At 42.0% G+C, this 26090-nt stretch overlaps 1 protein-coding gene across 1 annotated transcript; it reads right to left on the bottom strand.

Annotated features, from left to right (window-relative positions):
• Positions 1 to 1606: 1606 nt before the first annotated feature.
• LOC148740358 (uncharacterized) lies at positions 1607 to 10037 on the bottom strand. Its single transcript, XM_088750533.1, has 6 exons — positions 9516 to 10037; positions 4024 to 4887; positions 3486 to 3534; positions 3145 to 3285; positions 2833 to 2902; positions 1607 to 1722 (listed from the first exon to the last, which is right to left on the bottom strand). The coding sequence occupies exons 1-4, from the start codon at positions 9927 to 9929 to the stop codon at positions 3185 to 3187; spliced, it is 1428 nt and encodes a 475-aa protein (XP_088606659.1). The 5' UTR covers positions 9930 to 10037; the 3' UTR covers positions 1607 to 1722; positions 2833 to 2902; positions 3145 to 3184.
• Positions 10038 to 26090: the final 16053 nt, after the last annotated feature.

The following is a 26090-nucleotide window of genomic DNA, read 5'->3' on the forward strand; positions in this document are numbered from 1 at the left end:
TTTCTCGTGCTTGGTGCAGGTTCAAAGTTTCTCGTGCTTGGTGCATGTTCAAAGTTTCTCGTGCTTGGTGCATGTTCAAAGTTTCTCGTGCTTGGTGCATGTTCAAAGTTTCTCGTGCTTGGCGCATGTTCAAAGTTTCTCGTGCTTGGTGCATGTTCAAAGTTTCTCGTGCTTGGTGCATGTTCAAAGTTTCTCGTGCTTGGCGCATGTTCAAAGTTTCTCGTGCTTGGTGCATGTTCAAAGTTTCTCGTGCTTGGTGCATGTTCAAAGTTTCCCGCGCTTGGCGCATGTTCAAAGTTTCTCGTGCTTGGTGCATGTTCAAAGTTTCTCGTGCTTGGTGCATATTCAAAGTTTCCCGCGCTTGGTGCATGTTCAAAGTTTCTCGTGCTTGGTGCATGTTCAAAGTTTCCCGCGCTTGGTGCATGTTCAAAGTTTATGCCTTTCTCAATCATGAAGGGAGGATGTGGTCTTTATGTACAGGGTTGTCAAAAAAGCCCGACACGCGGCGCATTTTCCTGTCTACTCTGAAAAACGCGCCGGCTACTCCGAATGCATGTGGCTAAATTCACAGCCTAGCGGCATAACATTGTGCCACGTACTTTGTATCATTGTTCACAGTCAAGCTACTCAACTGAAATCTTTTTAACGAACCTGATTAATTAGGAGGGACAAACTAAACGTACCAAAAAGTACCACAACTGAAAAATAACCCTTACAAAATAGTTCTAGGGGCTCTGGATGTTAAGTGATACCCAGGTTTGAACTCCTAGCTGCTCTGGCCGATAGCCGAGACTGTTCTTGATGGTCCTAAGCTCAGCTCCTTGGTCAGAATTCAAGATCGCCAACTGGTTTGTCCAGCTTTTTGCTATCTATCCTTATTCTTATCCTTTCTTCTCATGTTTACCTAACATAACTGTTTTCTAACTTTTTTTCTTTGAATTTTTGGCCACAATGTATAAAGATAAGAGGCACCAGTTACTGATCCTTCCCTAATAGTGGAGACAGTTTTTTGCGGTTTCAAGTTTTCCATAAAAACATGTTCATACATTCCTAACTTTTTGTTTAGAGCCAAGAGACATGATATAGATTAATTTCCCTTGATATTAAGCCTTGTAGTCGGATTGAGGCGATCTGGGCTAGTTTTGAGGTACTGCCTTCCTCTGGAGACTGATAACGTGACGGTACGTTCCAATAATTTACGTTTCGTTACGCTACGAAATCGTTAGCTTCCCTGGAAGTTAAATCAGGAAGTAACATCTTATTACTCATACGCACTAGCACTGGTTGCCAAGTTGAAGATAATTTATGCAGCTCTCAGTGAGCGCATAATTATGGAAATTTCTGAGACTGCTTCCTAAGCGACTCCATGCCAGGCAATAAAAACAGTAATTTAAAATAATTCATAACAACAATTTTGAACTAAGCGACATTCTTGAAAATAATTACCTTGGTGGTAACAAAAATTTTCAGCTAGGTCTTTGCGCTGTACAAGTTCGTCCTGTAATGCAGCATTCAAAACTTGGAAAGTTGCTCTGCAACCTTTCTTCTGTTTCCAGTGTTTTAACATGTGATATGCTCTCTCGTCCAGACCCTCTCGTCTTTGTCCTATATCCTCTAGTTTTGCATCCTCGACCTTGAGGCGACGCCCAAGCTTTATCCACTTTTCACCAATTTGAGAGGCTAATTGTTCCAATTCATAATTTGTTGGTGTGCCTTGTTTTACTACAAAAAAAAAAAAAGAGAAATAATTTCTATAGAACCACTACTGATACGGTCTTTTACTGGGATCTCTGTACAAAATCAATCAATCACACTGTAAGCAAAGAACAATGATTCCAACCAGAAGTGTGTAATGGTCCAATTATATCAATCAGTGCTCAAGGCCGGAGGTAAGCTAACATGGCAAAAAACTTAAAGCGGTGAATTCAGTCTGTCTTACCATAATTTTTCTGTTGTAAAGATTTTTGTGATGTACAAACTTCACTGGATGGATCAGAATACTGTAACAAAAAAACCATCTTAATGGTTTCTTCAGCATGTAAGACATAACATGTTCCCAAAAAAGACCTTCCTACTTCAGGTTGAATTCGTTTAGAGTAGGATTTCCAGGATTTCTCCAGGCTCAGATTGATTTTTCCAGAACTCCAAATTTCACTTTTAACCCTTTCATTATCAAGATTTCCAAATCATTTCTCCTTACGGTCTACACACATTTCTTATAATGTAAATTCTGAAAACTTTATTGCTTCGTTTTTAACAAATATCCAGGACTATTCAGAACCTGTAGTCTTTCTCCACGACTTTCCAGTCCTGGAAAATGTCAAAATAAAGTTCCATAACGTTCCAGGTTTTCCAGGACCAGTACGAATCCTGCTTACTTATATTGGGTCCATTTCAAAGAAATTGGTCTCACTTATTGTTTTCACAAGACAAGACCTTGATTTCCTTACCTGAGGAGGTACCTTTTTGGGTTGCAGACTGAATTAACAAAAGGGAAAACCCCATTATTCTGATTTGGAGATCTACCTTGATTAGAAGAAAACTCCTCGCTACAATTTCACAGTCATTTCTAAACTTCATCTTTAGATGTCAAATGAGGCTTAAGTCATGCCCAGATTTAGGTTTCCTGTCAAGGTGTAACTGAACATGCCATCTTTGTCTGATGGAATTCCTACCCACCTCCTTAGGGCTCGCAATTCCAGGCACAAATTTACAAGAGAAACTTAAGTTTTCTTCATTATATGAACTACAGTAACTGAAAAATTGTTAAAATTCTAAAATATTATAACCAAACCATGATAATTATCACCAACTTTGTACGTTAAATTGTACCTGGCTTTCTCCCTCCATAAACCACCTCTCCACTCCAAGGCAATCGCCACCTTGTACTATTACAGTATCTCTGTGAATGCAAGATGATAAATTAGTTAAATGTTGTAATCTTGTGACTGGGTATGATTTCACATCATCTTGATATAGCAGATAGCGATACTTTCAGAAAAACTGCTTTACCATTATAATCACCTCTCGCGGGTTGATTATAGGAAAATATGAAGTAATTCTCGACCAATCAGGGAGCACATCTCCACGATCATCTATGTTATTATACAAAGATAAGATCATGGGTAACAGTTATGCGTTTACTTGAAGATGATGGTTCTGTCTTCAGTTTGAACATCTTCATCTATGTCATCTGACAACTCAGCTTCAACTTCACTTTCTCCTTCTGAACTAATTTCGATTTCCTCTTCTTCCTCTTCGCCATGATCTTTTCCTCTTCCTTAGCTTTGGGAGACATCGGTTAGAAAAAAAATTGAGAGGGTTAACAAAAGGCAAGGTGCCATATTTACAACTCTATGCAAACTATGAAACTATGCATCTGTTCAAGAAGAAAGACGAGATCCTAGACAGCGTGATTCGTGCTAAGATTTCTCTTTCAGATCTTCGAGTTTAAAAGAAATTCAAATTCTACACAGTTTCATTACCTCTTGGTCTTATTATAGCTCCTGGATGTTTCCCAGTTTCATTCAGCGCCTGTAGAAAAAAAACACAACAATTGAAGACAGAAACTTAGAAACCACAGGTATCTGCATTTTTAGGATAGTTCGTGGCTCTGTTTGCCTCGGTAAATCACAAATCAAAAAGGTTTATGTTTATAACAATATCACAATAAATGTGCAAGCAAATCTGTTGGCAGTATTAGTGTCCAATCGAGAGGATTCGTCGTCAGTGGTAGCTAGAACGTATGAAAACAGATAACAAAGCGAAACATGACAAAAACATACATCGAATGATGGGATTAACTCTCTAACTCCCAAATCTCTATATTAAGAGGATTAGTAGTTGATCCAAAAGCAAATTATCCGAACTAACATCTTAAGGATTGATTGGTGGGTCTTGGGAGTAAAAGAGTCAGACGTCGTGTGTGCAAAGTGAATGGAAAACAGCCGATACAACTACGGCTGCTTGGATAACAAACAAGTTCAACATTTACTTTCCTTGATAAACAAGGCGTGATCCTACCTGTAATGCATTTTTGTAAAGTTTCTCACTCATGTCATCTCCAATGGACGATGCCAGCTCCTTGAGTTTACGGAGATGCTTTTTCATTTCAGAGTCCTTCATCTCAGCATGCTTCATCTCCCATATTTCTTCATAAAAGCTCAATGCCTCTTGTCCATATCTTCTATGCATGTTAACTTTCTTAAGTTCCTGACATAGATTGAGAATTCCCTCGATTGTTTCCTTCCTTTCAACGCCGATCTTCTCCGTTTTTTCTTTGCTTTTCCCTTCTTCCCACTGCCCTCGCCACGAAGCCAGCAATCTCTCTCGGAATTCCATGATTGATCCTTCCTGTCCTATCTTTTTGTAAAGTTCTTCTACCTTAGCCTTCAATGATGCTTTATCCAGTCCTTCCTCTTTGTTTCCAAGGAAACCCACTCTCTCCAGACACATTTTGTACACAGCCACCTTCGCCATTTTGTATTTCGTCACCAGCTTCCCTTGTTCATGAAGTTGAGAAGAGAGCTCCACCATCTCGTCCAAGAGATTGTCTCTTTCACTCAGTATGATACAGAGAGCATCATTATCAGTTTCCAAATCAAACTCTTCTTGAAACTCTTTCTCGTTGGCATTGCACCTTGCCTCGTAGAACCGAAGCTGTCCCTTTTGTACAACAACTTTGTCTTTCTCATCATCAGCAAGGTCACTCAGGGCATCAACGATGCCTTTGTTATACTCATTGAATGTGAATTGTGGAGAAGCTTTCTGTTCTTCCCAGAAACGTTGACAAAACTCGAAGGCCTCTTTTCGAAATGATTTCTTCCGTCTTCCACTCTTTGTCCAATCACACATATCTTCCACCCCTGTGATAATCTTTCGCCATACCTTGTAGTGTATTGACTGCACGCTAGAGTGTTACTTAACGAAACGGTTTAATTGTTGAACTCTAAGTTTGTTTTTACAACCGTGCCGAGCTCCGCTCTCCCTTACTTACTAACTGGGAAATTACATGATTGACGGGTAACAAAACAACAACCGGAAGCGGTCACTACATTCCTCCCCACCTTGCAATATATATATATAAGCTATAGCGAAACTACAACAAAATATAAAACCGACTCTGAGCATCTAGTGCAGAGCGAACAAACAGTAACATATGAAAACGTCTCTCATTGGGTTTCAAGAGGTCTTAGACAAAGTCCTTGAGGTATGCAGGAGGTCGTCTGAGTCTCCGCGGGTTGCGGTGAGGTCCACACTCAGCAGGTTTTGACAGCGTACTCTCCTTAGCATCAATGGGCAGAGCTGGGGGAGTTAGGCTGTCATGCACAGGTCCGCCAACTGTGACCTGGACGTCGGGCTCCAGCTTCTTGAAGAACGAAGAGTTTCGGGTGATGTTTTTTTTTCGCCCTCGGCAGTAATCATCGTACCCTTGCGTTGAGTGACGACATAGGGTTCAGGATGATAAGGTGTTCTGGAATTAATTCCGGAGGGGTCACGCCTGACTAGAACTTTGTCTCCAGTCATGAGGTTGCTTGGCTTCACATATGCTTTCCGGTCAGCATAGCTCTTCATCTTCTCCTTAGCCAACATGTCTCGGTGTCGTATCGATGCTGGGTCCTCCTTAGAGCTGGGTATGTCAGGAATCTTAACGCGCATGGGCCTGTTGAATAAAACCGTGGCTGGTGGCTTGCCTGTTGACGAGTGCGGTGTTGCTCTGTAGTTGCGAGGCATCTCATGTAACTCTTCTTTCCAGGGACGTTGCTCTATGTTTGCAGCTTCGACCGTCTTCTTAACTGTGCGCATGAACCGTTCAGCTTCTCCATTGGCACGTGGCCACTTGGGGGTTATCTTTCGATGGTCGAATCCCATGTTCTTTGCAAAGGACTGGAACTCTCTTCCGTTGAACGGCGGGCCATTATCAGTGCGCACTTTCGCCGGTACACCAAACTCTGCAAATACCTTGTGGAGACGTGGTATGACGGCTGTTGCAGACACTGACGGTATGACCTCTACAATGGGGTATCTGGAATAGTCGTCGTAGAGGACGAGTAAGTATCCTCCACCAGACAGTTCCTTAAAATCTGCACTAATTTGTTGCCATGGTCCCTCTGGCAGCGGTGACATGTTAAGGGGCTCGCATTTGGTTTCTGGGGTCGTCACTTGGCATGCAAGACAGGACTTCACTTTCTTCTCTACTGCGTCGTTGATACCTGGGAACCACACTTTCTCCCGAAGCAGTGACTTTGTTTTCGTGATGCCCTGATGACCTTCGTGTGCGAGATCAATTACTGTCTGTTGTAAGGCTTCAGGGACAATGATCCGTGTTCCTCTCAAGAGTACACTCGAGGAACTGCAGATGGTCAATTCGTCCTTTACCCGTTCGAGGGCTTTGTACGTGTTTTGGTTTATGTCGAGTCGCTTAGACGGCTCAAACCAGTTGCAGGTATGCACAGCGTCAATGACGGCTAGAAGGGTTGGATCTTTCATAGTTGCCTGCGTGATGTCCTCTAGTTTGAGTGCGTTGGGTTTGGCAGCGTGTGTGATGTAGTCCACGAACTCTTCTGCCACGCGTTGCTGTCGACTGCTGGAAAGCGTTGACTTCTCAGGGTGTCGGGACATATAGTCAGCCGGGTTTCCTTCTCCTTGCTTGTACACAACTTTCACTTGGTAGGGCTGTAAGCGCAGTGTCCACCTCTCAATGCGTGGTGGTGGTTTTGATCGAGGATTGTTGTATATCGCAAGTAACGGCTTATGATCTGTGATGACAGTTACCGGTTTGCCATAGACGTATAGGTGAAAATATTCACATCCCCATACGACAGCAAGAGCTTCACGTTCAGTCTGACTGTAGCGTTGTTCTACGGGAGTCAAGGATCTGCTTGCATACGCAACCACGTGTTTGTCTCCAGTAATGGGGTCAGTTTTAGCCAGGATTGCCCCAAGCCCAACGGGGCTTGCATCGACGCTGACTTCGGTGTTCCTGCTGGGGTCGAAGTAAGCGGTTACAGGTGCTTGCATAAGGGCGGTCTTGAGCTGTTGAAGGGCGTGGTCTTGCCTTTGGCTCCACTCCCAAGGCATGTTGTTTTGGGTCAGCTCACGGAGGGGCTGTGTTAGCGTTGCATACGCAGGAATGAATCTGGAGCAGTAATTGGCCATACCAAGGAGGCTGCGCACTTCTGCGACGTTAGTTGGTGGTGGGAGATTGGTTATCGCCTGGACCTTTTTCGGATCAGCAGAGATGCCTTCACTAGAGAACACATAACCAAAGAACTCGAGGCTATGCTGTGAAAACTCGCATTTGTCGCGATTTAGGGTTAGGCCCTTCTCCCGGAGGCGCTGAAAGGTTTCTCGCAATGCTCGGTCGTGATCTTCCTGTGTCTTTCCGTGCACTAAGATATCATCACTCAGGTTGAGCGCTCCTTGTATGTCGCTCAAGGTTTCGCGGATGGCATTTTGGAATATTTCGGCTGCACAGACGATTCCGAAGTTTAGGCGCGTATACCGCCTCAGTCCAACATGGGTGCTAAACGTTGTGATGAACCTAGATTCCGGGGCGAGTTCTAGTTGATTGTAACCTTGATTTAAGTCAAGCTTGCTGAACACTGTGGCTCCGTTCAGGTCGGCGATGATTTCTTTGATCGTTGGTGTGATGTGTCGTTCACGTTGGATCGCTCTATTGGCCTGTCTCATGTCAACGCACATTCTGATTTTACCAGGCTGTTTGGGCTTGGGTGCTACAACGACGGGCGAAACCCATGGGGTCGGTCCATCCACGCGCTCGATAACGCCGTGCTGCTCGTCTCTTTCTAGCTGATCTTCGAGTTGCTTCCGGACATGGAAGGGTACACGTCGGTGAGATTGTGCTGATGGCTGGACGCTGTCGTCGATGTGCAGATATACTTGGTAATCTTTCAACTTTCCAAGGCCTTTGAACAAATCGCCATACTCCTGTACCAGCTGATTGATCTCTGGTCTGGATATAGATGCCAATGGACATGTGATCGATATGAGTCCTAAGTTCTGCGAGGCTTGCCAGCTGAGAAGGGATCCGCCTGCTCCTTCAGCGACGTAAATAGTCTCCCGAGATATGATCTCGTCTTCAGTTGTTACGGTTGTGTTAAACTTCCCGAGCATACGCAGAGGCGTTTTGGACTTGTACGGTTATACTCGAGTCGTGGTGTCGCTCAGGCGTGGTCGATTCTGAAGTGATTTGAAGTCCTTCTCGTCTAGGATGGTGATACTAGATCCTGAATCGGCCATCAGAGTCAGCCAGGTACCATTGATCTTGACCTTGAACAACGGCTGCTTCATGTTCTTTCCGTTAACACTGTGGATGCTTGGATGGAAGGTGTTTTCGTCATCGCTGTCACTGGATTCATCGAAGTACTCGTCGAGTGTACTGACTGTTTTCCGTGACTCTCGCTTATGGGATCTTGCCTTTGGTTTGCTGCGACAGACTGATTCGAAATGTCCCAGCTTGCCGCAACTTCGCCACACTTTCTGATAAGCCGGACAACTTCGCATTCCACCATCGTGTGGGTAAGCACCACCGCAGTTTCGGCATGTTGTTGTTCCTGAGAGTGATCGGGAAGATCCGTGTCCCGGGCGTTCCTTCTTGTCTCGTGGGGGTCCATTCCAAGATTTCCGTCGAGTTACTTCACGGTGTTTCTCGAGTTTCTTTACTTCTGCCTTTGAGTTTTCCAATTCTTTGACTTGTGTTTCAGTAAGCTCCAGAGTTTTTCCGTAATCGAGGAGTGCATGTAATGTAATTCCAGGGTCACTGAGAGCTTTTCGGCGTAGCTTGGACGACGAACACAGTTGAATAATCTAACTTTTGATTTCTCGGTCGGCATCACCGAATTCGCAGGTTTGTGATAGGTGTTTCAGCCTGGTGTAATAGGTCATGAGGTCTTCTCCTGGGTCTTGTTTTGCCTGCCTGAACTTGTATTCTTCATAGGCTACATTAATCTTCGGCGTCAAGTGGTTTGTGAGAGCCGTGATTGTTTTTTCGAGCGGGTCTTCGTCTGCTCCTGCAACGGCGTCGGGCAGCGTTTCAACAATATCGTTGACCTCTTCGCCTGCATATTGTAACAAAAGAGCCTGCTGTCGCTTCTTGTTGGTCACATTCAACGCCACAATAAGGTTGCGGAACCGTGCGATGTACTTTTTCCACCGAGTGCCAAGTGCTCCTTGGTTTTGAGAAAGGTCGAATGAGGGAAACGGTGGTAGGTTGCTCATGGCTGCGTAAGCGGTCGGCTTTAGTTGGGTTGTTTTGATTCTGTGTTCCTATCGGCTTGAGTGGACTTTCGTTGATTCAGTGTTGCTTTTTATCACTCGTCGCCAGTGTAGTGTACTGACTGCACACTAGAGTGTTACTTAACGAAACGGTTTAATTGTTGAACTCTAAGTTTGTTTTTACAACCGTGCCGAGCTCCGCTCTCCCTTACTTACTAACTGGGAAATTACATGATTGACGGGTAACAAAACAACAACCGGAAGCGGTCACTACACACCTCACTGTGGTTTCCCACGCCAAGTTTCTTTTCCATATCCCATGCATCAAGAAATAGATTCAAAGCTTCTTTTGGATGTTTAAGATTGGCTTGAAGGACCCCTTGTTGAAAAATGCTTCGCACAGTCTGTGGGTGATCTCCAAGAAGCTTCTTCCTTATACTGTAAGCCCTCTCTGAAGGTTCAATTGCCTCTTCATATTTCTCTTGAAACATGAGTGCATTAGCGAGATTTCTTTGGAAATGTGCCTCGTCCCAATAACCTGAAAGTTTAAGTTCTTCCAGTAGACTCAGTGCATTCCTGTAACATTCCTCTGCCTTTGCATAATCTTCCAGGCCCTCATAAGCAGTTCCAATCTGATTCTTGTACATTGGCATGTCTAAGTGGTTCTCAGAGCCGGCTAATTTCTCTTGCATCTTATAGGCTTTTTCATAGAACTCCAGTGCTTTCCTGGGCTGATCTAAAGCAAAAAAGGTGTTTCCAATAGCATTGTAGCACCTAGCTTGCACGATCAGAATGCTCCTTTAGAAGTGGTTCAGAGAAAGTTAAGGACAACTCCAGACTTGCCATTGCTTTCTTATAGTCTCTGTTTCTATAGAGGAATTCACCTTCAGTATGCAAGTAAATCCCCTTGGTGAGCTCAAAGGATTCACCAGTTTGATCTTCAACTTTCTCTAGAGAATTCAGAGCTTCCCTCAACGTTTCAAATCCTCTCTCTGTTCCATCAACATCTACAACTTGCCTGGCTTCCCAGGACTTTGCTATGTCGGGCATGCCGGCCCGCGGTATCTGTCACATATGCGCACGCATGCCACGTGCGCACCTTGTAGATTTGACAATCGCCATGTTGAAAATAGAGATGTTGAGTTTGTATTGAGTTGTAGTAATTCGTCTGACTTAAATCCGCGAAACACAACAGATTGGCGACGAGATTTTCAGAACTCACAAAAGAGACGTTCAGGCCTAGGACAATATGCCGATTGGAAAGATAGAAGCCTTCGATGAAACTAACGACGACTGGCTTGCCTACGTTGAACGAGTAGAGCAATACTTTCTCGCCAACGACATTAAGGAAGACAAACAAGTAGCAGTGATGCTCAGCCTAATGGGAAACAAAACGTATGGGCTATTACGAAACCTCTCTGCCCCAGAGAAACCATCCAGCCTGTCCTTCAAAACCATCGTGGAAACTCTACAGAAACATCTTTCTCCGAAACCACTGCTCATCGCAGAGCGATTTCGCTTTCACAAGAGAAACCAACTGGAAGGTGAAACCGTAAGTACTTACATTGCTGAATTAAAGAAGTTGACACTGTATTGTGAATTTGGAGCGAGCTTAAATGATGCATTAAGGGATAGACTAGTGTGTGGACTACACAATGAACTTATCCAGAAACGATTACTCTCCGAATCAGAGTTGACCTTAGCAAAGGCGACGGAAATTGCATTTGCCATGGAAGCTGCGGCAAAAGATACCTTAGAGTTACAGGGTAGTAAAGAATCCGACGTTAACAAAATAAACACTGAAAACGCACGAGTATATAATGTGAAGCCGAAGCCCCGTGATAATTGTTATCGATGCGGTGGCACCACACATGAATCATCTGAGTGTTACTTCAAGAAGGAAACATGCCGGAAATGTGGAAAACTGGGCCACATCCAACGAGTTTGCCGCTCTGGAAGAAATCAGAACACTACCCAACGAAGAAAAGTTGATAAACCCAATCTGCATTCTTTTGAGATGAGTGATGAATGTGATGACGACAGTTTTGTGGCATCACTAGAAGTAAACAATGTCAACCAAGTAACAGCTGGTGAGGTCATCTGGGTTACACCAAAGATCAACGGACACACCCTGAAAATGGAACTCGATACGGGCTCAGCAATATCCACACTTCCATTGCAGAAATACAAGGAAATATTCGCAGACACACCACTGGTGGACACCAAAGCAATTTTGAAAACCTACTCAGGAGAGAAGATGAAACCAGAAGGAAAACTCCTTGTACGTGTGGAACACAACAATCAGGTTAAGAACTTAACATTGTACGTGGTAGAGACACAAGGCCCAGCCTTGTTTGGAAGAGATTGGCTACACGAGATACAACTCGACTGGAAACAGATCTGCGCCATTTCAAAAGAGAAGACACCGCAAGAAACCCAAAAGAAATTAGAGAAACTCCTGGACGAGTACAGTGAAGTGTTTCAAAACGAAACTGGCACACTCAAGTCCACCAAAGCAAAACTAACGCTTAAGGAAAACAGTCAACCCAAGTTTTACAAAGCAAGACCTGTTCCATATGCCTTGAAACCCAAAGTCGAAGTTGAGCTGAAACGTTTAGAGGAAGAAGGAATACTGAGCAAAGTCAACTTCAGCAACTGGGCAACGCCTATTGTACCCATCGTCAAACCAAACGGTACAGTAAGGATCTGTGGTGACTATAAAATCACAGTAAACCCCCAACTGCAGTCAGAGGAGTACCCTCTCCCTCGCATTGACGACATATTTGCTAAGCTGGCAGGGGGGAAGAAGTTCACCAAAATCGACCTTAGACAGGCATACCACCAGATGGAAGTGGAGGAAGAGTCACAAGAGTACCTGACAGTCAACACCCATCAAGGATTGTACCGATACAATCGCCTGGTATTTGGAATAACGTCAGCCCCAGCCATTTGGCAGAGATCAATGGATCAAATCTTAGAAGGAATAGAAGGGACAAGCTGCATCTTAGACGATATGATAATCACAGGAAAAGATGACGAAGAGCATCTCGCCCACCTGGAGGAAACACTGAAGAGGTTAAAGGAACATGGCCTGAGAGCAAATCGCGGGAAATGCGAGTTTTTCCAGACAAAGATCACCTACTGCGGACACGAAGTGGACCAAGACGGACTACACAAGACCCAAGAGAAAGTTGATGCCGTCGTCAATGCCCCAAGGCCAGAGAACGTTCAACAAGTCCGTTCATTTTTGGGATTGGTAAACTATTACCATAAGTTCTTACCCAACCTCGCAACCACCCTCAACCCCCTGAACAGGCTCTTAGAACAAGGCAAGCCGTGGAAGTGGTCCGCAGAGTGTGAAGAAGCCTTTTTCTCGGTGAAGAAACTCATAGCATCAGATATGGTACTTACCCACTATGATCCAGAGCGACCATTGAAACTAGCATGCGACGCCTCACAAGTCGGAGTCGGGGCCGTACTATCGCATGTAATAGAAGACGGCTCAGAACGGCCCATAGCCTTCGCGTCACGTACCCTTACGAGAGCAGAAAGAAACTACTCCCAGATTGACAAAGAAGCCTTAGCCTTGGTTTGGGGAGTCAAGAAATTCCACCTATACCTATTCGGCCGCCATTTCACGCTGGTCACAGATCATGAACCTCTGACCTCAATTCTTAACCCCAAGAAAGGGATACCAGCCATGACAGTTGCCCGTTTACAACGTTACGCATTGTTCCTAGCAGGATTCAAGTACAGCATTGAGTACAAAAACACCACCCAACATGGAAACGCGGATGGACTATCACGCCTACCCTTGAAAAAGGCGTACAGCAAGGAAGTAGCTGATCCAGCGGAAATTTTTCAAGTGTCACAGCTCGAAGTACTGCCAGTCAATGCAGATATGGTTCGTCAAGCAACCCAGAGAGATCCGGTATTATCACGTGTGGTAGAACACACGAGACAAGGGTGGCCACCAGTCAGTGAAAAAGAATTGGAACCATTCTACAGAAGGAAGGATGAACTTACATTACAGGATGGTTGCCTTCTGTGGGGCTCTCGAGTGATAATTCCACCTAAGTACCGAACACAGTTGTTAGAACAACTTCATGAAGGCCACCCCGGAATCGTAAGGATGAAGGCGTTGGCTAGGAGCTACATTTGGTGGCCAGGAATGGACAAGGAAGTAGAGCAAACAGCAAAAGGATGCACTGGCTGTCAACTCACCCAGAACAATCCTAAGACCGCCCCACTTCATACGTGGGAGTGGCCAGCACGCCCATGGCAACGTATCCACATAGATTTTGCGGGACCATTCTTGGGAACAATGTTTCTCATTGTTGTGGATAGCCACTCAAAATGGCCCGAAGTAATACCAATGACCACTACAAGCGCTGCAAGAACAATTGAGGAACTAAGAAAGCTGTTTGCGACACACGGATTACCACAACAACTGGTCAGTGATAACGGCCCACAATTCACATCAGACGAATTCAGAACATTCATGAGGAATAATGGTATCAAACACAAAAGGGCAGCGCCGTATCACCCAGCTACAAATGGCAGCGCTGAACGTTTTGTACAGACATTCAAGCAAGCTCTACGCGCAGCGCTGACTGAGAAGAAAACCCTCTCCTGGAAACTGGCAAACTTCTTGCTAGCCTACAGAACAACACCACATGCGCTGACTGGTGAGGCACCAGCGGTACTCCTCATGGGAAGAAACCTCAGAACGAAACTCGACATATTGAAGCCTAACATACGGAAGCGAGTGGAAGAAAAGCAGCAAGACCAAGAGTTACGATCCAGCCACAACCCTACCCGTGAGTTAACCGTAGGTCAAGCTGTCGTTGCACGAAACTACAGAAGCGGAGATAAGTGGGTTCCTGGTATCATCACAGCTCACCCTGGACCCTTATCCTACGAAGTCAGAGTCGGACCAAATACAGTATGGCGACGACATATCGATCAACTCAAGGAGACTGCAGTAACTCCGAGCGTTAATAAGGAGTACTTCTCCCCACACCTAGACCCAGCTGTGTTAGTAGGAATTCCACCAGCGACATGCAGCGCCGAAAGTGAAGAACCACAACCTCCTTCTGCGAATGATATGGAGAAATTACCAACCATAGACATAGATGTGACCAACCAACCGAGCAAATCTCCTAGCAGCCAGAACGAGATCACGACCAGCAGTTCTGCAACACCACCACCTAGGCGCTATCCCCGTCGGCTGCGGAAACCCCCTGAAAAACTAAACCTATGAACTGAACTGAACTGAACTCAATTATTTTAGATTAGTTCTGAAATTTTGGGGGGGAGGAATGCTATGTCGGGCATGCCGGCCCGTGGTATCTGTCACATATGCGCACGCATGCCACGTGCGCACCTTGTAGATTTGACAATCGCCATGTTGAAAATAGAGATGTTGAGTTTGTATTGAGTTGTAGTAATTCGTCTGACTTAAATCCGCGAAACACAACAGACTTCAACTGCGCTCGGCTAAGGGAACCTATACAAAGATGAAGATTGATGAACAGAAATCACAGCTGATGAACAGTACTCAGTATCAACAAAATGTAAATTACCAGAAGACCTATTGTTTTTCTTTTTGGTTTGTTTGTTTTCTTCTTTTTTAATATTTTTTTTCCTTGCTATTTTATTCTCAAAGTAGTTCCTGAGTAATTTCTCAGTTTACTTGTAGAATCAAATAAGCAATGGTGGTAGGACTTTAAGGAGTAAATGTTTGAATAATTTCAGCTTGGGTGACTGCACAGGGCAGGGCTGGCTTGAAAATATAGACAAGATTACCTCTGTACTGCACAACACAAAATTCCAATTGACTGTAACAATGGCAAAGCACCAAAAAACTGACACATAAAATATGTGCAGATGTCATGAATGGTACCTTATTCAATAAATCAGCCTAGAGCTCAACAACAGTCCAATAGTCTAATTTCAAATCAAGCCTGGGCCTGAGCCTGTTCACTTAAGATTTTCCTTGAGTTCTATTGGCAAGCATTTGTAAGGTAGTCAAACTTCATTGGTTAGTAGCATTTAGGGCTGAATTTTCATTGGTTGTTTTGGACAAGTAAAAAATGACATTTTGGTGGGATGACTGAATACAGTTCATAGTCTGAAAGTAGCTCTGACAAACTATAATTTTACATGCATATATATAGACCTATTGCACTGTCCTAATTACTAAATTATACTGACAGTTTAAATGGCCAGTTGTCATCACATAACATCCCTGGATGGCAGAAAGCCTCAACTTAAGTTATTATGGACAGGAAATGCTGATGTTGGGGTTCAGATAATGCCAAAAATGTTCAGGAAGGTGGTTATAAAATAGGAATGCCCATGAAAAAATAATATTCATACCCTCCATTTACAAAAGATATAATAACTCCATACAACCCAAATGTAAAGGGCATCACTAGATGACCAGTATCTGGCAGTATGGACTGATCACAGCCCCTTTTGTACGGAAATGACAAGGACCAATGTTCTCTAGTGAGGCTCAACCGTGTGAGGTAAGTAAGTACTGTAGTTTATTATACAAAAATTGGACCAAAGTTGCTTATCTTGAATTGGACACCTTTTTGAAAGAAAAATACATGGCTCACAACTGTTTCTGTAGAAATAGTCCATATGAAAAAATGCCAACCAATTGAGAACCAATCAGAACTCTCAGATTTACCTCCAGACTATATTGCCATATAATAAACTGAGGTAACTGTTGTAATTAGATTAAACTAAGCTGTTTCAAAGAGACATCTTCAATGTCTCCCTTGACCAAGGAAAAGCTATTATGGGATTTGAACAATCAGATGTAACACAAAGAAGTTTCAGTGCCTCTCACCTGTTTTTCCATTATCTTCGCACATATCAGCCCAGCCATGAAACACCTTGATAAGTTGTTTATCATTCAGCATTGCAATGAAAAGAGATGTGATCAAAGCATTCTCATGGAATTCACCTGGAACACTGAAATAATCTGGTTGTAAGGAGATATCAACAGTGAACTCAAAGTCTCCTCTGTCTTTTTCAAACAAATGAAATGCTCTGACATAGTCTGGCTCAATGAGTTTGGAAATTTTCTCAATCCTGGACATAAAGAGTCTGTAATAGCGTGCTTTTGCCTCTAGATAAGGAGCAAGAAGATCTTCCTGATTCTTGATACTGTCAGCATACTTCTGTAAGAGAGGGTGAATGTCATATTCCCTTTCTTTTGCTTCTTCATCAACAACAAAAATTATTTGGTTGGCTACAATACCCTCTAACTGAACGATGGCCTCTGTTAGGTCAATATCAAGAACTTTGGCAGCTTTTGACACAGAAAGGCCCATGGAACAAGGAAATCACTACTGCAGATAACTTTATACTTTCTGTGGAAAGTGTATTAAACATTAAACTGATTGCAGATATCTGATTGACATCCATTCCTTCTTCTTCAAAACTAACAGCCCTTTCTCTAATGTCCTCCTCCACTTTTGATGTTTTCAGAGCAGAGGCAACATCTGCGATGAGTTCTCCTGGAGATTTTCGATCTTGTTGCTAAATAGGTGCCAGTCCTTTTAGAAGAAGGGGGAATCCTTTTGCGATACTGATTAAATCATCCTTCTGCTGGGGTTTAACATCTGTCATTCCCTTTGGAATAACAAGTTTCTCTGAAAAAGCCCGTTTTAGAGAGCCCACTTCAAAATCATCCACTATTTTGGGACCTTTCAGCTCAGCCCTAGAGGTGAGTAGCAGCTTTAAAGGGGATCGTTTTCCTTTGCTTTCTGAGAGCTTTGCTACAAATTCTGTGAAAGCTTTTTTCAAGTTTTTCCCTTCTTTACCTTTTCCTGCAGTAAAGTGGTCTACATTGTCCAGCATAAACAGAACTGCATGTTTCTTTCCTTTTAGCTCTTCAACCTTCTCAAGAATTTTGGTCACAACATAATTTTGATCAACATGACCAACTGGCACTACAAGTGGTTCTGTCCTGGTGTACCGGTTCACAAGGGAATTATCATTGTTCTTTCTTTGTTTAGGAGTCATTGGTTAGCTGTTGTGTATTGTTCGGTCTTTTGTATCGGCTCTTGTGAACCGGTACACGAGGACAGAACCCTACAAGTTCGAGAGAATGTAGCATTTTGTAATAGATCGCTCTCATATCCTTTGTTTCTCTTAAATCAAAAACACGATAAATTCCTCGCCACTGTGAGCAAACTTCGGTGGCAAGCTTTGTCTTTCCAACACCTGACGACCCAAACAAGTTTAGTACTCCGGTATCTTTCGAATCCAATTTTTTGTTAATTTTCTTGATTTCTTCGCTCCGTCCTTGAAATTCCTTCTCTGGATCAGCTTTAATCGGACGGGAGGCCTTAAAGCGATCTATATCTCTTAATGAGTTCCTCGTTGTTCGATTTAGGGGCAATGACATCTTGGAATAGTGTGAGTTTATTGTCAGATACATACCCATGCTTCTCAAGAAGATGTAAACCTTCCAACAGACCACGATCATCCAGCAAATGGAATTTCCCTCCGTAATTATTTTTTAAAGATTTCAGAAAATTTTCTGATTCTACAGGACTTAGCCTAGTAGAAACGTCCTTAAAAAGTTGTTGTAAACCTGGCGCAGTCTCGATACCAAGTGCCGCCATTCTTGATACATTTCAATTAGGATACTGCTGACCACTCTACATGTGGATAAGTCACGCGATCTCATCACGCTTACCCGGAAGTAAGTACAACCTGAAGCGTCCCAAGCTCACGTCGCGAGGAAAAATGAAGGATTACTTCTTGAAAGTGTCACGCGTTGTGTGACGCGGTTTTAAGTTACGCGAGGAATCGTAAGTGCGCTAAAGAAAGAATAGTATAGGCAACGAAATATGGTCCATTTACAACATTAAACATTCCGAAATATGAACATTTTACATTTAAGATTGATAAAACTGACCCACTTCTTGTGTGTCCGTTGTGTTTTTCGACGATTTTCGCCGTTTTGGGCTTGCTTTGCCATCAATTTTTTTCTTGTTATCAGACGAAGTCAAGGCTGCACACAACGATTTTGACCGTGGTAGGGTCGATTTATGTACAATGCTTACCCCACTAGCACAGTAACACCTCGCTTTAATCTATTTCTTCGAATAAGCCCCCACGATCTATTAAGTATTCTCTCCCAAATAAGCGCCCATCCCCCACGAAAAAATGATTCCTTAGAGAAAGCATGAACAAAGCAATTGATTTAGACACGTTTTCCAGTATAGTCATGTGACGGTTTTTCACCCCTGACTTTCATAAGTACCCGTCATTACTTATCGCCGATGGGGGGAGGGGAGGGAGAGGGGGAGGAAGGAGGATCACATGGTTTGCAGGTCAAATAGCACCCTTTAACTGATACGTTTGTCTTCTTATTAGAATGTTCAGTCATCTTTGACCGAGTCACCAGCCCCAACCCCCATAAACAAAAACAAACTAACTAACAAATGAAATAAATCTAGGAGGATACTATGAGGACGGATACAATACCTGAACGATCACTATAACGAACGTGCAGATGCTACTCAGTTCTAACCCGATGAACGTGAACTTGTCGATTGTCCTTTTTTTTACACCGACAATTGTCATGTTCGTGTAAATGTTTTTCTTGTTTTGGCTTGTTTTGCCGGCCTTGGTTTTTCTTTTTTTTAAGCGGTACGGTCAAATGTAAACCAGACCACGGAGGGTGAGTAGATCGTGACTGTAAGTCTACTGTAAGCCTGCAAGGTGGCTCATGCGTGTTTAACCAAATAGGAAGGAAGGTTAGTAAACTCACCACAGATAAAGTGGGCTTGTGAACTGCTGGCCGTAACTGATTTAAGGGGGTGTCCTATTTTCTCTTAGACTGAGCCCGGGATCGCACCGATCGTGGAGTCGTAGAGTAAGTTCTTCACTGTGTTCGTTTAATCAAGAATGGAGTGAGGGCTGGTAACTTCGCTACAGATTACGCAAACCTGTGAGCTGCAACACCAGCTGCATCGAAGGCTGGCTTGATTAGGCTGAGTGGGGCTCAACACGGGAGTGCGCACAAAAGGAGAGATCTAGCTCTACTGAAAATTACTCATAAAGCCCTCTACGATGATGTCTGGCCTGATTACTTACGCCTTAAATTCCGTACAGTCAACGCCTATAATTTAAGATCTCTTGAAGCCCCAAAGTTGGCTATTCCAACTGAAAGCGGAACTTTTCAGGACTCAGCAGCGAGATTGTTAAATACTTGAACTGACAGCTTAAGGCAAGAGCCTGATTATAACAATTTCGTTAGGTTAGCGAAAAAGCTCAGAGTAAGCATATCACTGAGTATCATTATTGTTTTTAACCATGCCGTTTATTTTTTTTTAACTGTACATATCTTATTGTAATCATTTTTTTATTTTTGGTTTGATTTTTCTTTGTAATAATATACTGTGGCTAGGTCATAAGTAGGCGAAGAGCCACCTTGTGGAAGTACTACTAATAAAGTAGCTATGATCATCATTATTATTATTATTATTATAAATGACAGTGAAAGCAATGAGCGAGTGATGGAGTCGTGGGCGAGCGAAAGTGAAGCGATTTGGAGAATTGACCATTAGCTGTTTCAAACTAAACTATTAGAAACAAAAAACGCATCGTAAGGAACCAAACATGACAGAAACACATGTCGCAGAAACACGATATTTTTGTATTTGAAGTATAGTCACAGGACAGCATAGAAAGATCAGAAGGATCAAAATGCATAATACAAAGGGCTCATTTAGAAGCCACAATATTTGAAAAAGTCAATCAACTCGACAAACAATTTGTTTATCAAAATGCAAGAAGCGAAGTTCCACTGCCATGGCGATAGGTTATCAAAATTGTGGGAAGGATGGGTAAAGGAGACACGCTAACCCATTCATTTCCGAGATCTCATCAGTAATTCTCCCTGCCGTTTGCCATACATGATGCTGCCACGGGGAATAGTCCTTTTCACAGTTGTGGGCTTGGTGGCCAAGCCTTTGAACAGGAGTGAGGCTTAAGGTGACCTTGTTATGATAGAGATGTTGCTGCTTTTCAAATGCAAATTACTTTGTTATCATGCTAACTAGATACAGGTCTCTATCACAACAGGGTCACCCTTAGCCTCACTCCTGTTCAAAGGGACTATTTGGTATTGGATCAACTAATAGTCTATTTTACAGTCGTGTGCGGGTTACCAAGCCTTTTAACGGGACTGAGGCTAGGGATGACATTGTGTTCTCATGGTTCCTTTATTAACCCAGAGGTTATAGTTGTGACCAATAGTCCATTTTACAGTTGTGTGCTTGGTTACCAAGCCTTTTCACGGGACTGAGGCTAGGGATGACATTGTGTTCTCATGGTTCCTTTATTAACCCAGAGGTTATAGTTGTGACCAATAGTCCATTTTACAGTTGTGTGCTTGGTTGCCAAGTCTTTGAATGGGAGTGAGGCTAGAGATGACCTTGTTATGGTACAAACTTTGCTGCCTTTTAAACGTAAATCACTTTGTTATCATGCTAACTAGATACAGGTCTCTATCACGACAAGGTCACTTTCAGCCTCGCTCCAAATCAAAGGCTTGGCAACTAAGTACACAACTGTAAAATGGCCTATTCCCTGATTGATATTTTTCTTTATTTTTCTTTATTCTCATCACTTGTCTGTTTGATATTGTCTTGATATTGTAAGGAGAAATTCTGTCTTGGTCACTCATGAATGAGAGGTAAAGGGTTAAGGAGCAGCGTGACCTTCAGAGAGCCAACAATCGAGGTTCATTCGAATACAACCCACAGTACAAATGCATATAAACATGTTATTGTAATATTTCAAACCTCTTTAAAAAAATGGTCAATTGCATTATATAAAATTTATGTGCATATTTACGAAAGTTTATTGTCAGTTTTCTTTCGTTAAACTAATTTTTCTTTCTTGTGTAATAAACGTACAGTTTGTATCGTGAATTACAAGTCCTAAGTACAAAAAATAAAATAAACAAATTAAATAAAAAATTATGTAATAAATCTATCGACATTCATAATTAATAATTTATTTGAATAATTAATTATTAATAATTTTAATTATTAAATTAATTAAATTAATTAAATTAAATTAATTTAAAATTTAATTAAATTTAATTAATTTAATTTAAAAATTTTTTAATTATTAAAAATTTTAATCTAAAATTATAATTTTAACTATTTTTAATTCATAAGTAATTATTCAAACATACAGTTTGTATCGTAAATTACAAGTCCTAAGTACAAAAAATAAAATAAAGAAATTAAATAAAAAATTATGTAATAAATCTATCGACATTCATTGTGAGTTTTGCTCTATAAAGAATATCTTTTCTTTGCACACTCTATACAATGGGTTAATTAAGAGGTATAGTTTAGAATTATATTTTGAGCCTAAAGGATGAATGAAAATTGTAGGTAATAGTAGGATGATGGTAAGAAACGGTGAAAAAAAAAAAACAGGAATAGAGTGAAGTAAAGCAGATTGAAGGAGGATAGAAAGAGAAAAGGTTTTTTCTTGCTAGAATCCCCTAGTCGAATAAAATCTCGCATTAAAGGCTAGGTCTAATTAAGGCTAAGTGATATTGTCTCGCATCTACATATAAATAACAACTTTGTTCTCTTTTTTTCTTGTATAATTAAATTTTGCGAGTCAAGGAAAATCCATTACCCGACTCGTAAATTCCGCGTTAAATTGCACGCGAAAACTGATATCGCACTCATCGTTTCGCGTTTCGCGCGATATCGGTTTCGCGTTTCGCGCGATATCGGTTTCGCGTGCAATTTAAGGCGGGGATCATTCGTCGGGTAATGAGTTTTCCCTATAGTATAGAGCGGTGATGGCAATTACCGCACCTGACTACGTGCGCTATGATAGGTCAATTTAACGGGCCATTTTTCACTCTAAGCCCGGTAAATTCCAAAGTTTGTTTTAACTGAGATTTTTACCCTCTATTTGAGCCAACAAATTTAAAAGATATCTCGCAAATCCCGTTTTCTCAGCCCGCACTGTTAGTTACAAAATCTCGTTTTTTTTTACGCTTCGCGCTTGAGCCATAACTCTGAACGGAAAAAGCTCAGTGCGTGACTCACAGTACAAACCTCGAATTCGGTTAATAAGAAACATGTCTAAGTTATGTACGGTTTTAAGCCATAAATTGCCTGATATGTTCTTTAAACAGTCAGGAAATTGTAGAATCCGTTTTAATGTCAATTTACATGTTGGCCGCTGCGATAGCTGCGACAATTTGCACAATTTGACGATTATCTTACAGATTCGATTATTTTAAACTTGTGCAGCTTGTTACAGAGAAACAGTTCTGTCAAAGAAAAAAAGATTTTTCCATAAAAATGACCCTTACCACAGAAACTGGCAAACATACATCCGCCACGGTTGTAGTAACTTGTCGCGTAGTCTTCTTCGACCTTGTTCAAAATAATATTACAGCTTCACAAGGTGCAAATTCTGTTGCACAGTGATGTGAAAAAAGAGCACTTGCATTCAACCTCGTATCCTCTCCAACGTCATTTTTTGTAACACAGATCATTCTCTCTCTTCTGGAGGCATATTTTTACTGGTTACAAGGCCAAGTTCTCTCATTATATGCCAGTTCACATTACCATACCCCATGTTCGTTAAACACAGCATTAACTCTCTACTTGTAGCATCAGGTCCATTGTTCTGACGCCAAATTTCTAGCGCTGCCCTACAGCGCTCTTGGCTATCCTCCTCTTCTTCTTGAACATTGGCAATAACATATTGCTTGATCTTCAATTTACTGGCGAGGTTCTTCCACCATGAACCTGTTCTCAGTCTCTCGGCGACCGCATTAAGCACACCTTCAGTGGGCGGTTCCATAATCAGAGCTTTAGCTGAAGAAAACAGGTACAAAGGAGTAGAGTCAGAGACCAGTTATTATTTATCGTCTGGGGAGAGACGATAAATAATAACCTGATCCTCCCCAAGGCTCTCTAGAATTCTTATGATACCCCAGTTAATTGGCGCTCAATTTTATATAGCCCTCCCTTTTTACTGTGCCGGTGACGACCGACCCCCCCCCCCCCCGCCCACTCCATTCCCATGAAACCATGTGATCCCCACAGATCCACCTTTCCCCCACCCCCACCCCAGCGGTAATATATAGTATCCGGCCCTTTATATCGAACGCTGACCATGTAGTTTTCCTGGCTCTCTCGAGTTTAAGGCAATGTCTTCGTCAGTCTTAAATTATATTAGTGTACATGTATCAATGATATTTTTCTCTGGACACCGAATAACTCGAACTATCAAGATCTCAACTGGAGTTCTGTCTTTTACATTCAGAGATGAATGACCGATTTCCGAGATCGGATGACAGCTTGAGTTCAACTTTGGACTGACAATCACACATTTTCGTTCAACGTCATGTTTGTCGCAAACAACACGGGGTAGCTAAACATATTTCTCTGAAATTCTGGCACTGACGTCACTCAAACTTGGCTTCTTTTTGATTGCCTAGGGTTTGCTTAGAATGCAGATTTGAATTACATGTAACAGTCAAACACTTGCTGGTGAAGCAAAAAGTTGGATGGAAAAGGTTTCATCGGGAGCAAACGTGCGAGGTCATTGACAGTCAAACTAAGTGAAGCGTACCCCTCAGGATTTCATTAATGATTTGATTAATTGAATATTGAACCAGCGAATCATTTCAGGAGCGAAATAACGAATTGAATATTTGAACATGGAACCCGCTAACCGTTTCAAGAATGCAATAATGGATTGATTATTTGAATATTGAACCCGATAGCCGTATTCGTTTTAAAAAGGCGCGGATCATTGTTGAAATCAGAAGTCCATTTCTAATTGGATTTTGCGAACACGTGATGATGTATCGGTACCATTTCAACAAGGCGTCAGACTTGGCGGGAAAGGTGAGTTCGAGTATTGTGTGGAACTTCTTGTAAATGTTGTAAATGGAATGTTATCGAGAGCTTTTTTCGCCTATTTACATCTTAACGAACTTGTAGAAATTCTTGTGTGTATTCATCACTGTCGAAAAAAATAGTTTACGGGCGAAGCCATCGCAAGACTTTTTATTTCGTTAATATTTGCGATCGACTGTTTTCGCAGTGTTTATACAGTACAGTTTGTTCGTTTTCAGGATTCCTCGTCAAATAGAACAATCTTATTGGACTTCAGAAATGGACTTCTAATTTGAACAATGATCCGCACCTTTTCAAAACGGATACGGCTGTTGGGTTCAATATTCAAATAATCAATCCATTATTGCATTCGCAAAACGGCTAGCGGGTTCAATAATCAAATAATCAATTCATTATTGCATTCTTGAAACGACTGGCGGGTTCAATATCCAAATGATCAATTCATTAATGTGATCTTGAGGGGTACGCTTCACTTAGTTTGACTGTAAAAGCAATTTGAAAGAGGAGTTTTAACCGATCAAACATACTCTTCCAACATAATGTTGCACGGAAGAGTCTCTGGTTCAGACATTATTTTGAAATTTAGCAAAAAGAGAGAGAAACTTTCAACTTTACGCCGCATAGCCTGATTTCAAATCAAAAATAACCATCCCAAGTCAGAAGCTGAAGTGAGAATTGTTTCATTCTTTTTGTTGAAGCCTCGTTTTGGATTCTTCTACGAATTTGGCATTTCTGCGCAGACATTGAAAACTTCTAGAAAGTAAAATCTTAGAAGGAACGGAAAGAGCGAACTATTTTCGTTCTATGAAACGTGGAAGTGGTTCTGAGAACTTCACTAAAAATTTACCTTTCAAGAGATGATCTCCAATGTGTTTGGTTCCCTCACTTTTTTGCAAAAATTCAACAATCTTTTCAAAGCACTTTTGTTGGTCATCTGGTGGTAGGCTCGCCAGGGCTTTGTAAAAACTACATCGTGTTTGTCCGTCGTTGTTCCTTTCATAATGACTTCGATAAATATTCCCGCAGTTTATTTCTTCTAACACTCCGCTACAGGCTACTAGGACTTCCCTAAGTGGAGCATCGTGAAGGATGCTGTTGTCATCCAAAGGAACTCCAAAAAAATCCACGGGTGTCTTCTGCCAAAAAAAATTGGGTTTCATTATACATTATAAGGCCTTACAGTAGCATGAAAAACGCTATTTACTAGATAAGCATCACGTGGAAAAAAATCTTAGTTTATTCCGTTAGTGTCTCATAATAAAGATTCCTCTCCTTTGTTGGGAAGTAAATGGATTAAGAATGATTTTGCAAAGGAGGATTTTCCAACGGAGTGGACTTAAAAAGTCACCCACGACCACATTCAATGGACTTCAGTTTCCGTTCATCATCTTCTTTCCAAAAAGAGCCGGGGTCTGTGCAGACGATTGCAATTCGCATCTTAAGACCTTCGATGCTGCGTGCCCATCCGTCTCCGCCCACTCATTCGGACTCATCAAGTCAGTTAGACGGTCCAAGCTACGTCTTTGAAACGTTGTTCTTTACCTCAATGTCTATTTTTCGAGGGGGGAGATCCATTTCTAGTTGGCACAGTTTATTGTCTGGCCTCTTTTCTCTGCTCTTGTAGAACTCTATTTTTAGCCATCCTTTGTCGACAACATGCACCCTTAAATTCTTCTTTATAGAATCGTCCTTTTCAAACCTGTAATGAAATGAGACAATTTCTTGACATATGAGGAGGATTTAAGGAAAATCCTCTCTTAGAGCAATAAAAAGCTGATTTTCCTAAATTTTTTTTGGGAGGTAAGTGGGATCAAAAGCTGCGGAAAATTTTGAGCGGTAATTGACGGACAAATAACGGCTTCAATAAAGCTGTACTATCGCTGAAGTCTTGCGTTTTTTATATGG

This window comes from Stylophora pistillata, chromosome 2 (genome assembly GCF_964205215.1).
Source record: "Stylophora pistillata chromosome 2, jaStyPist1.2, whole genome shotgun sequence".
NCBI classification, from domain to species: Eukaryota; Metazoa; Cnidaria; class Anthozoa; order Scleractinia; family Pocilloporidae; genus Stylophora; species Stylophora pistillata.

Excerpts from the sequence above, each read along its gene's own strand:
- LOC148740358 (XM_088750533.1), bottom strand. The coding sequence starts at position 9,929 with ATGCAAGAGAAATTAGCCGGCTCTGAGAACCACTTAGACATGCCAATG. Across the intron at positions 3,535-4,023 it reads TTTACAAAAATGCATTACAG|GCGCTGAATGAAACTGGGAA; the intron begins GTAGGATCACGC and ends TTTTTTCTACAG. Across the intron at positions 3,286-3,485 it reads AGCTATAATAAGACCAAGAG|CTAAGGAAGAGGAAAAGATC; the intron begins GTAATGAAACTG and ends TGTCTCCCAAAG.